The following is a 14014-nucleotide window of genomic DNA, read 5'->3' as shown; positions in this document are numbered from 1 at the left end:
GATGGGTCCATAGAAAAGCTCAGGAAAGGGGGAGGTGTACTCTAAGATGCATGCAGCTGTGCTGCGGGAGGGGATCTGAAGTTGCCTAGGATGGAAGTGATGTGTCTGTAGAAGAATGTTGGGGCAGGGCTCTCACTTTTAGCAGGAGAATGTTCTGCTGCCTTGGTTCCCACAGGTATCTGTGTTTCTAGGTTGGGACAGGGGAAGGAAATGGCACCTTCTAGCTCTTTTGTTCTTCGAGAAGTCTCCCTCAAATCCCTGTCCCTCCAGCATATGCTCTGAGAATAGTAAATAAATTACCTTCCTATATACCCCAGGCATTTTTCAGACTGCCTCTTCCATATTGTATCTCAGCTGGGCTCTTTTTGCACTGGATTCAGTTTCTTCTAGCCCTCCAGCTCTCCCAGAGCTGAGCTTACTGATTTTTAAAGTTCTAGGTGTTAAGCCCCACTGATTGTGAGAACTTGAGAAACCAGAACCCTCTAGTTTTCAAAGCCAGATGTTAGAGTTTCATCATATGCATATAGCCATGCATGTCCCTGCCTGGGGCACCTAATGTGAAGGTCTGTTCCTCTTCCCTCTCCACTGCATCCCTCCCTCCCACAGGCAGACCCACAGCGTTTGGCTCCCAACCATGTCTCAGCTTATCCTGCCATCTTCAGTGTGGCCTCTACATTTAGCTGTGGAGAGTGTGTTCCTTCAGTCTTCGGGTCATTTCCGGGTTATTTACACTGATTTTGGTGTTATCTAGATGTACTCACGGGACAAGGTGAGCCTAGGATCCTCCTATTCTGACATCTTTCGCAGAAGTTCTTGGTTGCTTTGTGCTTTAGATGTCTAAGAAACCATGGCCTAATGCATGGTCACAAAGATTTACACCTGTGTTTTTCCCTAACAGTTTTTTTTTTTTTTAAACTTTTATTTATTTATGATAGGCACACAGTGAGAGAGAGAGAGGCAGAGACACAGGCAGAGGGAGAAGCAGGCTCTATGCACTGGGAGCCCGACATGGGATTCGATCCCGGATATCCAGGATCGCGCCCTGGGCCAAAGGCAGGCGCCAAACCGCTGCGCCACTCAGGGATCCCTCCCTAACAGTTTTATAGTTATCTTGTACATTCAGATCTTTGATCCATTTTGAGTCAGATTTTATATATGGTAGGAGGCAGAGGTCTTAGCTTCATTTTTTTCATCTGACTATCCAGTTGTGTCAGCATCATCTGTTAAAAAAACTATTCTTATTGAATTGTCTTGGTAATTTAAAATATTATGAATATTGAGAATTAAAGTGCTTTATTTCTTTGTAAACACTTATCAAAAATAAACATTCCTTCTTCTTGTTGTGAAATGATACAGAGTAAGCATGTTTTCTCTGCCTTTGCAAATTGTCATATATCTAGGTTTGGGTGAGCTTTCAACATTTTATCTTTCGTGCTTTCAAATATCCTTGAGGATACATAATAAGGTTTGTTTTTTACTATGAAGATTTTTTTCCAATGTCACTTCCTTCAAAACATCTTTATTCTTTCCATCACAGTCACTTTCCTTATGTTAATAAGTTTGCCTTCACAGTTCCTCTGGAACTGTATGTAGAGTTTCTTGAACAGCACAAGTAGAAGCATTCCCCTTGTCAGTTTTTTCTGTATCTCCATTTAGGTTTGATTTGAATTGTACTTAAAGTATCATTACTTTCCATTTCTATGCTGTATGTTATCTTTGTTAACCAGTTCCTCTTCCAGCTATCCATTTTTATAAAATATCACATGGGTTTTCATTGATAGGAGGCAACCCAACTACATACTTTGCTGTCTTTGTGTAAACTGAATAACAGATATGCAGTGATAGACTTTGAAAGAAGTGATTGGTATTTGATCATGATGTGCAGCTGTTATTTACATGGTAATTTGTGGACTAAAGCACTAGCAGTGACAATAGTGCTTTATGTAATTACAGTTACTATGTTGTGGTAACTGAATTTTAAACTTAACGTTGTTGGTGGTCTGATGTTAATGATTGACTAAACTATTAGATTTGTGCATTTTGGAACTGTGCAAAGCAGGATTGCCTATATTTAAATTTGCTTAATGAAGTTGCCATTTATTCCATGGTAATCTACAACTTCCTTGGTATTTATTATATTACTAAATATATATCTTATTTTTCCTGATCTGTGTTTATTCTCATCTTCACAGAATCTTTAAGCCTATTTGATAAAGTTCTACTTAACTAGGCTGATTCAACTCAACATGTCTACAACATAAGGAGTCAAATATCTAGAGTACTAATAATTTACATAGGACTTGGGACTTTGCTGTGGGCAATACTCTTTTAATTATGTTCTCCTTTCATTTCATCAGCAGTGCTGTTTAAATTACATTCTCCTTTTATTTTGTCATATTGGGATGCAAGGAAGGAGTTAAGGAAGGTATTATTCTCCTTAGTTTACAAATAAGAAAACAGATGATATTGAAAAGTTACATATATTATAACTAAGAAAGCTAGAATTTACAGTCAGACCAGATACTTTTCTTATTTTACTGCTTCACACTGGGACACTGTCATTACCAATTGAAATTGTTAGGGCCATCAGGAATAATTAAGTTTCGTGTTAACTTCCTTTTTTACTGTAGGGTAAAAAAATATGTAGGAGATTTTATTAAAATAGATTGGGGGACGCCTGGGTGGCTCAGCGGTTGAGCATCTGCCTTCGGCTCAGGGCGTAATCCCGGGATCCAGGATCGAGTCCCATATTGGGCTCCCCTCATGGAGCCTGCTTCTCCCTCTGCCTGTGTCTCTCTCTCTCTGTCTCTCATGAATAAATAAATAAAACCTTAAAAAAATAGATTTAGGAGTTTCCCAGCATTTGAGAATTTGGAAAACACGAGTCGTGATTTAAATTCCAAAGAAAAGTGTTTAGTAACTGATAATAGAAATCTCAAAACGCTAATTCTGGGAAATTTTAATTCTAAACATTTTAATTTTAAAATTCTAGCTCAGGGGCAGCCCCGGGTGGCTCAGCAGTTTAGTGCTGCCTTCAGCCCAGGGTCTGATCCTGGAGACCTGGGATCGAGTTCCACATCAGGCTGCCTGCATGGAGCCTGCTTCTCCCTCTGCCTGTGTCTCTGCCTGTCACTCTCTCTCTCTCTCCGTGTGTCTCTCATAAATAAATAAATAAACTCTTAAAAAAATAAATAAAATTCTAGGTCAGATTTAAGTCATGTATTAGAGGAAAACACGTACCCAAACATTTGCTAAAGAAAAGCATATTAACTAACGTTCTAAAACATAGTATAGTAGCTATCCTTAGTTTTTTATCCTTGGTTCCTTAAGAACTATCATTGATTTAAACTGCTTTGCCTTTAATTTCTCTAGGAGTAGATCACCATGACAAAATAGGACTTATGTATTTTTTGAATAGTACTCTTGATTTTTCTTTTTTGATGCATGCTTTGTTCCTCTCCTTCAGGTAGCCAATTATGGAGTTGGAGGACAGTATGAACCCCACTTTGATTTTGCACGGGTAAGTAACAACAAAAAAAGAATATAGGAGTTCTACTGAAACTCAGGCGTGACATGTTAATTCTGTTCTTTTAGTATTAAAAATATATAGCCTGTTTGCAAATTTTTGGAAGCACAGTGGAATAGATGATACCCTATAAAACCTTTTTAGCAGTAAAATAAAAAAAAAACCCTAGACACAGTAAAAAAAAAAAAAATACGATACTTTTAAATGCATTGCTGAGCCTGGAGGGAAGTAAAGGCAGTTCCCAGAGGCAAAATGAACAAAGAAAACCTAGAAACTAAAATTAGAGTGAAGGCAGGGTGGTGGTGCAAAAAAGCTGAAGCTAAAGGCTTGTGCTTCCGGGAATCTAGAGCTTTGAGGACTGACTGCTCTGTGAGAGGACCTACCACTGTGCAGGCTACTGAACCTGAGAGACACACATATAAAACCTGAATCTCCAAAAGGGTTACGCCTTCAAAGAGAGAATAGCATCGAAAATAATCTGCTCTGAGTCAGGAGTCTTAATGAGAGTTGCTTGTCATCAACTTGGTGGGGATGTAATGTGTATGAGAGACTCTTCCGGGAGTTTGAAAGCATATGCCTGCTCCCACATTAACCTTGGATTTGAATTTTCACTACCCTAGAAGAGGAGAAGTTAAAGTTTTCCAGTTAGATAGTGCTCCTTGGTACCTATCCTTGGCAGAAAAAAACTCTTGTCCTCGTTGAAAACAGGCATCCTCATTCTAGCACCTCAGGAATTCTAAAGATTAAAGTCAGTCAAATATGAACTCCTTAAAAAAGAAATTACTAACTGATGATAAAACGCCATTGGTGAAACTGAAGTAACCAAGCAATTTAGATGCCCCCCAGGATGTTAGGTACTTGAATTATCAGATACAGAATATAAAATAACTCTTTAAAATTAGAGAATAAAAATTAATAAACTTTCAAAATGACTTAACATTTGTAAAACAAGCTCTAGATAGAAAAAAGTAATTGTTGAAATCTAAAGTTTGATGGATAGGGGCACCTCGGTGGCTCAGTGGTTAAAGCATCTGCCTTCAGCTCAGGGCGTGATCCTGGGGTCCTGAGATCGAGTTCTGCATCAGGCTCCCTACAGGGAGTCTGTTTCTCTCTCTGCCTTTGTCTCTGCCTCTCTCTGTATCTCTCATGAATAAATAAATAAAATCTTTAAGAAAAAAATAAGATAAAGTTTGGTGGGTAATTTAAAACAGAGACAGTTGAAGTGAATTAGCAAATTAGCTGATAAATCTGAATTAAAAGAATACACAGAGACAGGAAGAGAAAAAAGATGTAGAGAGAGAGACACTGGAAAATAAATAATATTAAAGCAGTTTGCTAAAAAGCTGTCCTTTACCAAGTTATAAATTATATATTACTAAATCTCAATTAATTAAGCTTTATCATAATTACATCAATTCTAAGAACTGTCTCAGGTATTTTAATAACCTTCTTGATCTACTACCATTGTAAAATAATGGTATATTCTTTTGAAAGAAAACACAGCCTATATTGTGTTATATATAGGCTTTGACCAGCCTAAATACCAAAATCCTAGAATCTTTTTCTATGTAGGCCAGCAAAGTGTATATTTTTAGTTTCTTTCCCTTCTATTTTCAATTATTGAAAAATGTCTGAGTCTTAGATGATGTGAAAGCATACAATTCAAGCCCTGCCATTAGTGCAACTAAATTTTTTCTTAGTTTTTTATTTTGAAATAATTACAAATTCCTAGGAAGTTGCAAAGAAATGTACAGGGAGGTCTCATGAACCCTTCCTTCAGCCTCCCCCAACATTAACATCTTGCATTATCATGGCACACTATCAAAATGAAGAATGAGGGGTGCCTGGGTGGCTTAGTTGGTTAAGCGTCTGCCTTCAGCTCAGGTCATGCATGATCTCAGGGTCCTGGGATTGAGCCCCCTGTTGGGCTCCCTGCTCAGCAGGGAGTCTTGCTTCTCCCTCTCCCTCAGTCCCTCCCTCTACTTGCGCGCACTCTCTCATTCTCTGTCAAATCTTAACAAAAAACAAACAAAAAACCTAAGAGGCAATGAAACAAGCCACCAAGTTTATTCATATTTTCACCAGTTATATTTACACTAATTTATGTGTGTGCCTATTCAATTTTATTACATGTGTAGCTTTGTGAAACTACCACCACAGTTAAGTTGCACCATCACTGCCAGACTCCTTTATAGTATGCTCTGTAGCTGCATATACCCTTCTGCTTCCCATGCCTAACTGCTGGTAACCACCAAACTAACCTGTTCTCTATAATTGTCATTTCACAAACATTATATAACTGTTAAATGCAGTATGTATTCTTTTGAGATCTTCTCTTTTCACTGAGCATAATTCCTTTGAGGTTCATGTTCTTTCAGAATGTATCAATAGTCTTTCTTTTTATTGCTAAGTATTATTTCATGGTATGGATGCACCTCAATTTGTTTAATCATCCTTTGAAGGATGTTAGGGTAGTTTTCAGTTTAGGGCTATCACAAATAAAGATGTGTGTAAATTTCTGTGTGAAAAATCCATTTTCATTTTTCTGGGATAACTGCCAAGAGACTGTATTGTATTTTAATTTAGATTTAAATAGCCAGATGTGAATTCTCCAGCCAGATTAAAGTGCTGACTGTCCAAAAGAATGACAAGCATAGTAGCAGTAAACATTTGAATGGATCATGAGTTCAAAGTAAATCTCAAGGTAAATTTTTTACTCACAGAGAATAGAGTTCATGAATGTAGCTAAGAGGCTGTCATGTCTTGTTCTGTTTTGTTTGGTTTGGAAGTGAAGCTATAGGCATTAATTTTATTAATCTGTGGATAGTAGATACTGGTTTTCATTATTTAGGCTAATAAATCTGGGTTTTTTTCCCCTGCAATGGTCTTATCAAAAGTATTCATGTACAAGCTGAATTGACATCCAAGTATTTGAGTGCCTGCTATACAGTGTGCAGTACATACTATCTGAACTTTTTAGGATTGTTTTTGGCATATCCTTTAGCATATTACTGGTGTTTATTTGCCACTAGGTATTTGCATTACTGAATTTTATACCATTGAATTTGTTGTGTTTCATTCACAGAAAGATGAACCAGATGCTTTCAAAGAGCTGGGGACAGGAAACAGAATTGCTACATGGTTGTTTTATGTAAGTTACAGCTAAAATTTTTGTAAGTTGAGATTTTATTACATGACATTTATTTTGATGTGTTCAGATGTTTTCCTTAGCTCTTATTTAACATAAAGTTTTTACAACTGAGTAAATAGAGGGGATTTTTGCATTTGTAACTTCTTAAAATTGTAATATGAAAACCTTAATGCTAAAATTACTAACAGTCTCTACTTGGAGACGATCATTACTGATATTTTGGAGTATAGACTGTTAATATGTGTACATAGGCATCTCTGTATATATTTGCACTCATTTTAACAAACTTTGAAAGTTTTGTTGATATAAATCAGAAAAGTATACAAATCATAAGTACTATAACTTGATAAATTTTCACAAAGTGAACACATCTGGTGTAAGCAGCAGCCAGATTGAGAGCATATTATAGCACCCTGGAAGCCCCATTATGAATAAACATATTCACATTATTTATTGAAGTTTCAAAACAATATATGATATTTTTTTATTTTTCCTATATGTTTTTAAGTATTTAAACAATTTAAACTTTGAGCACAATAATTTATCATAGTTGTGAGGTTGAGTGGGCTTCACTCCTGATTCTTGCTCTGGATCTTTAATGCATCTGTGGTCAGATGATGACTCACTGGGGTCATTTTAAAGGCTGGGATTGAGACTGGATTTGGCCCAGAACACCTGCATGTGGTCTGCGCTTCCTCCCAGCATGGTGACTGGATTACAAGAGCTCATACGCACAAAAAGCAAGGCTGAAATGCATAGTATTTTTATTACCTATCCTCTGAAATCAAATAATGTCACTTCTCTTGCATTTTATTAACCAAGGCAATTACAAAGATCTGCCATGATTCAGGAGGAGGGGACATAGACCCTGCCACTTGATAAGAGTGTTAGTGTGGGATGCATGGGTGGCTCAGGGCATGATCCTGGAGCCCCGGGATCGAGTCCCACATCAGGTTTTCTGCATGGAGCTTGCTTCTCCCTCTGTCTCTGTCTCTGCCTGTGTGTGTGTGTGTCTCATGAATAAATAAATATTTTAAAAAAAAAGTATTAGTGTAACAGGAAAAAGAACACGTGGGACAGGACATATTGGTATATATTGTATTTGGAAAATATAATCTCCTACAATGTTGTAACTTTTGTTACCTTAAAAAGATGTATTTTATATCTAGACTTAAATTTTGCTTATTTCATCACACTTTCCACCCCCTACCCCATTTGAATGATATGAAAATGGCATCTCTTTTTATTTTTCTCAAACCCTACCAGAATCTGTGTACCTCTGCTGTCTCTTTTCCTCTCTTTATTGATCCCTTCTGCCTTCCCTGTCTTTTACAAAACCTCTATCCTCCAATCCTCTCTCCCTCCTTCCAGCCTACTTTATCATTCTCCCTCCCTCCTACAACTTCATCTGTTTCCAAAAAGATTTAAGATCCCATAAAAAAAGGATTTAAGTACTGTAATAAAAACGACTCAAAGAGAAGACCAGAGAAGCTGATACATTATATAAAATTCATACAGTGAAATCTTGTATACTTTCTAGAGGTGAGCTCTCCATAATTGTACCAATATATATCCTGCCTTTAAGTGTGATGTTTGTCTGACTTCGATCTGTACATCTTTTTTACTTATTAAATTGGCAGTTATGGTAACTTTAATTTGCATTTCTCTCATTAGAAAGGTGATGTTTAAAAGACATTCAGTCGGTTTTTTTTTCACTTTTATGAATATTGATGCTATATTATTTGGTCTATTATCTGTAAATATTAGCTTTGACCATTCGATTATGTTAGATTATCAATTTTTATGTTCTCCTCTAATTCTGTAGCATTTTGATTAGTAATTCATACCCCCCATTGTTTAAATACTATTGCCAAGTGGGCCATTTAGCACAACTTTTTCATTTCTCCAAAGTCAGTTTTTTCACTACTTAAAGAGCTAATAACTCTTTGCTATTGATGTATTTATCATAGTAAAATATTTTTCTTTATCCCACTTAATGCTTTTATTTTTATTTAAACAATGCCTGGTATTAAGATCAAACTCTGTTTTCTTTGGTATAACATTTGCCTGGCAATATTTTTGTTTTCAGTGTTTATAAGTCCCTGTTTTAGATGTGACTCTTGGATATAGCATAGTTGGTTTTACTTTGTGATACAATCTTTATGGCCTAGGTTTCCTTTGTCTCATTTTGTCCGTGTACTTCCTCAATCTAGAAGATTTGTGTTTTTATTCTAGGTTACATTTAAAAACTTTTTTTAGATCTTAATTCCAGTGGAGTTTAACATACAGTGTGATATTAGTTTCAGGTGTACAGTTTAGTGATTCACCATTTCCTTATATTACCCGGTACTTATCACAAGTGCCCTCCTTAATCTCCTCTCCCCCACCTCTGGTAACCATCAGTTTGTTCTCTATAGTTAAAAATTCTGTTTCTTGGTTTCTTTCTTATCTTTCTCTGACTTAGCATAAAACTCTCTACTTCTGTCCACATTGCAAATGGCAAGATTGCATTCTTTTTTATGGCTGGATAATATTCCATTGTGCATATATACCACATCTTCTTTATCCATTCATCTTTCTTGTTTATTTATTCATAAGCAACTCAGAGACATAGGCAGAGGGAGAATTGGCTCCCCAATGTGGGACTCAATACCAGAATCATGACCTGAGCCAAAGGCAGACACTCAACCACTGACCCACCCAGGCATCCCTGTCCATCTTTTAATGGATACTTGGGTTGCTTCCATAATTTAGCTATTGAAAGTAATGCTGCAGCAAACACAGGAGTACATACATCCTTTTGAATTAGCGTTTTCATATTCTAATACCTAATACCTAGGAACACCTACTGTAACTACACTAAAGCTAAGCAGTGAACAAATGAGAAGTCCTGCCCCCATGGAGAGGATATTCTAAGTGCAATAAATGCATAATTATACCCCTGTATTACTTGATTTATTGGTTTTAAATAATCTCTTTTTACATCTGGCTATAAAATATAAATGATACCCATATCTCCCTTCCTATCATTTCTTTACTTCTTTTAAGTATATAAACCTAAGCAGCATCTTGTTTTTATAAAAAATTGAGTAGCATGCACAAACCTATGTTAAGTAGAAGTTAAGTAGAAGTCCAGATGTTCTCATATTCTCTGCAGTGTCCTTTCTCCCTCACAATGGCACATTTAACTTTATTATGCCAGTGCTTCTGATAATCGTTTCTGGAATTCTTACAGATGAGTGATGTGTCAGCAGGAGGAGCCACTGTTTTTCCTGAAGTAGGAGCAAGTGTTTGGCCCAAAAAGGTAAACTTGATTCCTTTGTTATTTTAATTTTGTGAGTCTGTTTTTTCCCTAAGGAAGAGATGCACCCTTTATTTCATGGCCTAATTAATGAATTACATTTTTTAAAGATAGAGATAATGTAGTCCTTATGTATACTAGATAAAATTTTGAGTATTTTTATGGCACAATTTACCATGATTATCTAGAAGTAGTGAACAGCCAAGGATTAGTACTTAAAAGTTTTCATTTCTGAAATGGGTTCCATATGATGTTTATCCCTCCATCTTGCTATTGTAAGGTTTGTTAGCTTTGTTTTGGCAAATACTCTTTTGTCAAGCAGCTTTGTGTTATTAGCATTTTCATATGCTCACCAAAATTTTGTAAATGATTTACTCATATTTTTAGAATTTTATTAGGAAGATAATGCTTCCACAGGAAAATTAAATTATTGCAAAAAATGATAACCTGATATGTTATGTAGAGGTAATTTTGTATTATTCTCCATAGGGTACAGCTGTTTTCTGGTATAATCTGTTTGCCAGTGGAGAAGGAGATTATAGTACACGGCATGCAGCCTGTCCAGTGCTGGTTGGAAACAAATGGGGTAAATATTTCCTATATTCTCTTCTAAGATTTCAGTCTTATTTTGAAATTAATGTCTGTATCTTAAAAAGAAAAGAGAACTCCTAACATTGAAAGGGATTCAGCCAAGTCAGTTTTTGATCTTAATATTTGCTTTCAAAGATCAGAATTCTGATGACCGTTTTTAACTTGAATTCCCACTTGAATAAGACACTATCTATCCCTCAAGAAGTTTACAGTTATTCTGATTGAGACATGCTAATGGATAAATAGAATATAGTATAGTGCATTACTAATACAGAGATGTAAACAGAAGATGGTAACTCATTATATTGGGGCTCTAAAGCTTAATTTTAAAACTTGGTCTTGAAGCTAGAGCAGTATGTTTTCCAGGAATGTTAGGGACCAGGACTCATGAGGCTAAAGAGATATTCAAGGTCATGCTAGTGCATGACCAGCCACATTAAAAAGATATAGAACCAGATGGTTTTAAATAGAGGCTAAATAATATATAAATCCATTTCAATATGTATTACTAGCCACATTTCAGGTACTTAGTAGCCACGTGTCTAGTCTAGTGGCTACCATATCAGACATAGCAGGACTAAGGACTGACACCTGATTATTAGGATTTTAAAAATCTCCCCTGATGATTATAATGCTTGAGAATCACTGGACTAAAAGAGAGTAGTGAAGGGGAGATCATTTAGAAAGTTCTTTTCCCTTGTCTAAGTGGGCAAGGATGAAAGCCTGGACTAAGGCAGCAGCGAAAGGGTTGAAGAGTAAAGAGGCTGAAGAGATATATAAGAAAAAGTGACAGGGTAATTATGGGTCCTAGTTTAGATATTTTATACACGTTGATGCCACTGATTGGTCTGTAGGATATAGGAGGAGTAGACAATTCCATCTGATGTACGTTGTAAAGCAGTATCTCAGAATCAAGGAAACTTAATTATGAGCACATAATAGTAGTGATTGGTTGTAGAGTTGTTCCTGGAGAGTGGAGCCTTTGTGTTCATTTTTAAAATGTCTCTATCAGAGATTGTATTTTGCAAACAGGAAAAATAATGTTCTGTCTGTACCTAATCTTAATTCCAATTGCGTTTCATTTCAAGCCTTTCATCGAACATCAGAAACTTTAGGAAATGCACAAAAACTCTCAAATGTGTGTTCCTACTTTCAGTGGAGCTCTTCATCTGCCTTCATCTTACTTGGTCTTGAACTTTTAGCTCATTTAGAAACTTTGATACAGATATAGCTCCTGCAGGTTCATTAAACTAATTAGATAGTAAAGAATATTATTTTTTTTTTCTCTCACAGTATCCAATAAGTGGCTCCATGAACGTGGACAAGAGTTTCGAAGACCATGCACCTTATCAGAATTGGAATGACAAATAGGCTTCCCTTCTTCTCCTGTACTCTAATGTGTCTGATATGCACATTTCCCAGTCTTAACTTTCCAGAGTTTACAATTGACTAACACTCCATGATTGATTTCAGTCATGAACCTCATCTGATGTTTCATCTGTGGACAATCACTAACTTTGTGGGGGTTTTTTCTTTTAAAAGTAACACTAAATCACCATATTGTACATATAAACCTTTAAAGTTCAGTTGGTATCACAGAGGATAAAGCAAGGTAGACCTAAAAAGTGAGGAATTTTTACACTTTTATCTTAAAGAACTTCTTGGATAAAGAAAACAGTTTAAGCATCTGATTATAGTATCTCACTATATCTCAGTAGGGAGTAGCTAGAATGGGCCATCTGATTAAGGAACAGAAGCCTCACAGTATGTACCTAGGTATTAGGTTTACCTAGTCTTACTTTTCCGGATCTACCTGAAGACTAGGAATAAACTAGGCCTCTAATCAGGGTTCCACTTGATGTTTGCCCCATATGCTATTCTGAGTTGATTGTGGTGAATTAAGTCTGTTTAAGTTAAAATACTTTGATTAAAAAATTTTTAAATACAGATCCCTATATAACAGTGGGTCTTCTTAACTAAAATGATCATTAGTCTCTTGCCCCCTTTTTTTAAATGATGAGTTTGTCCATAAAATTTACTGTTTTTCTTAGTGCTAATACCTTGCCTCTTATTCCTGCTACAGCAGGTGGTGATATTGGCATTCTGATAAAATATTGTGCCTTAGGAGACTGGAAATTTTAAAATGTACAAGTCCTTTTAATGATGAGGGAATTGATAGAAATTTTCTAAAAAGCCAAAATGTTTTTTTCAATTCTGAAATGTGTTGTGACAACAATGACCTATTTATGATCTTAAATCTTTTTTTTAAAAATGTTTCTGTTTTCTGTGTGGTATTTTTCATATTTGAATGTGAATGCATGCTATAGTGACACAGATGATTCTATTGATGTTACTATTTTTTTTTTTTTGATGCATAGGACTTAGGTTTATCCCCTTGGTATTCATTCACTCTAATGGCACACTCTTACAGTAGAAAATTTAGGCTCTCTGAACTTTCAGATATTTATTCAAAATAGGTTTCCTTCTAAAGGAACTACAACTTTACTATGGTTATGGAGCTATTACAATAATGGTACTTAAGCTTTCTCTTTTTCAAAAATATGGCGTAATATAAAGCTGTGACCCTAATGAAGTATACTAAGTTTATACAAGGGCTCTTTATCTTTTATGCACTCTTAAAATATTTAATTTGGGTAAGAAAGTATTATTACTTTTACCAACTTAAAAAAAAAAATCAGTGAAATTCCTTTCTCCCAAATACCCTTTGTTTCACCCAAACTATTTTGGTAAAAAATATTGAAAATAAGCTTCAGTACTTTACTTAAATTTTGTGACCATAGAGGATTTAAAAAAAAATCCTGTTAGAAGCAATGTAAATGTGAGGGGATAGAAATAAAATGGTGGTTCAGTGAATGGAAACTAACCTTTATTACCTTACGTGTTATAGCAAGTAGAATAAAAATAATATATATTTCAGAAGGAAATGACATTCTTACAAATTTCCTCATTATATTCAACCCAAACTCTCCATGGGGATCAGTAAACTCTTTTCAGTATTATATCTTACAGGACGTTCCCAAGTTTCATTACCAACTATTTTTCATTCCAAATGAAAAGGAGGAAAAACAAAATCCTGTCAAAAGCTTTGAGCCCAGTGGTCATTGCAATCTTTTTTTTTTTTTTTTTTTTTTCTAAAGGTGAACATTAAAATAAATGAGGGCTACTTACCAGCCCTGGATGCCTTGGGGCACAGAAAAAAACTGGTTTAAAAGAGAAAATAGAATAGAAAGGAACTCTGCCAAAGGATAGGGAGCTGTTAGAACTCTCTGGGTTGGAGGGGCTAGTAAGTGCCACGGTTATGTCTCCCTTCACTTTGATAGCATGGATGAGAACAGAGTCAGGCAACCCTAGCATGCCTCGAGTCCACACCAGCCCCAGTCATCCCACCAAGGCAGCCTCAGCTGGAGCCAGGATGGGGCACACA

At 35.9% G+C, this 14014-nt stretch overlaps 1 protein-coding gene across 4 annotated transcripts in view; it reads left to right on the top strand.

The window, feature by feature from the left end:
• The window catches only part of P4HA1 (prolyl 4-hydroxylase subunit alpha 1), a 76610-nt gene extending 63767 nt beyond the window's left edge, over nt 1–12843 (top strand). For 3 of the 4 annotated variants that reach the window (XM_072823542.1, XM_072823544.1, XM_072823543.1), the window contains 5 exons: nt 3471–3520; nt 6612–6677; nt 9913–9981; nt 10468–10564; nt 11863–12843. In XM_072823542.1, the coding sequence (XP_072679643.1) occupies nt 3471–3520; nt 6612–6677; nt 9913–9981; nt 10468–10564; nt 11863–11933 (353 nt within the window). In that variant the 3' untranslated portion in view covers nt 11934–12843. Of the gene's footprint in view, nt 1–3470; nt 3521–6112; nt 6173–6611; nt 6678–9912; nt 9982–10467; nt 10565–11862 lie in introns of those variants that run through there. The other variant, XM_072823545.1, reaches the window with a different exon arrangement.
• The last annotated feature ends 1171 nt before the right edge of the window (nt 12844–14014 follow it).

This window comes from Canis lupus, chromosome 4, assembly GCF_048164855.1.
Source record: "Canis lupus baileyi chromosome 4, mCanLup2.hap1, whole genome shotgun sequence".
In the NCBI taxonomy this organism is placed as follows: domain Eukaryota; kingdom Metazoa; phylum Chordata; class Mammalia; order Carnivora; family Canidae; genus Canis; species Canis lupus.
This window is presented reverse-complemented; position numbering and strand designations above follow the sequence as displayed.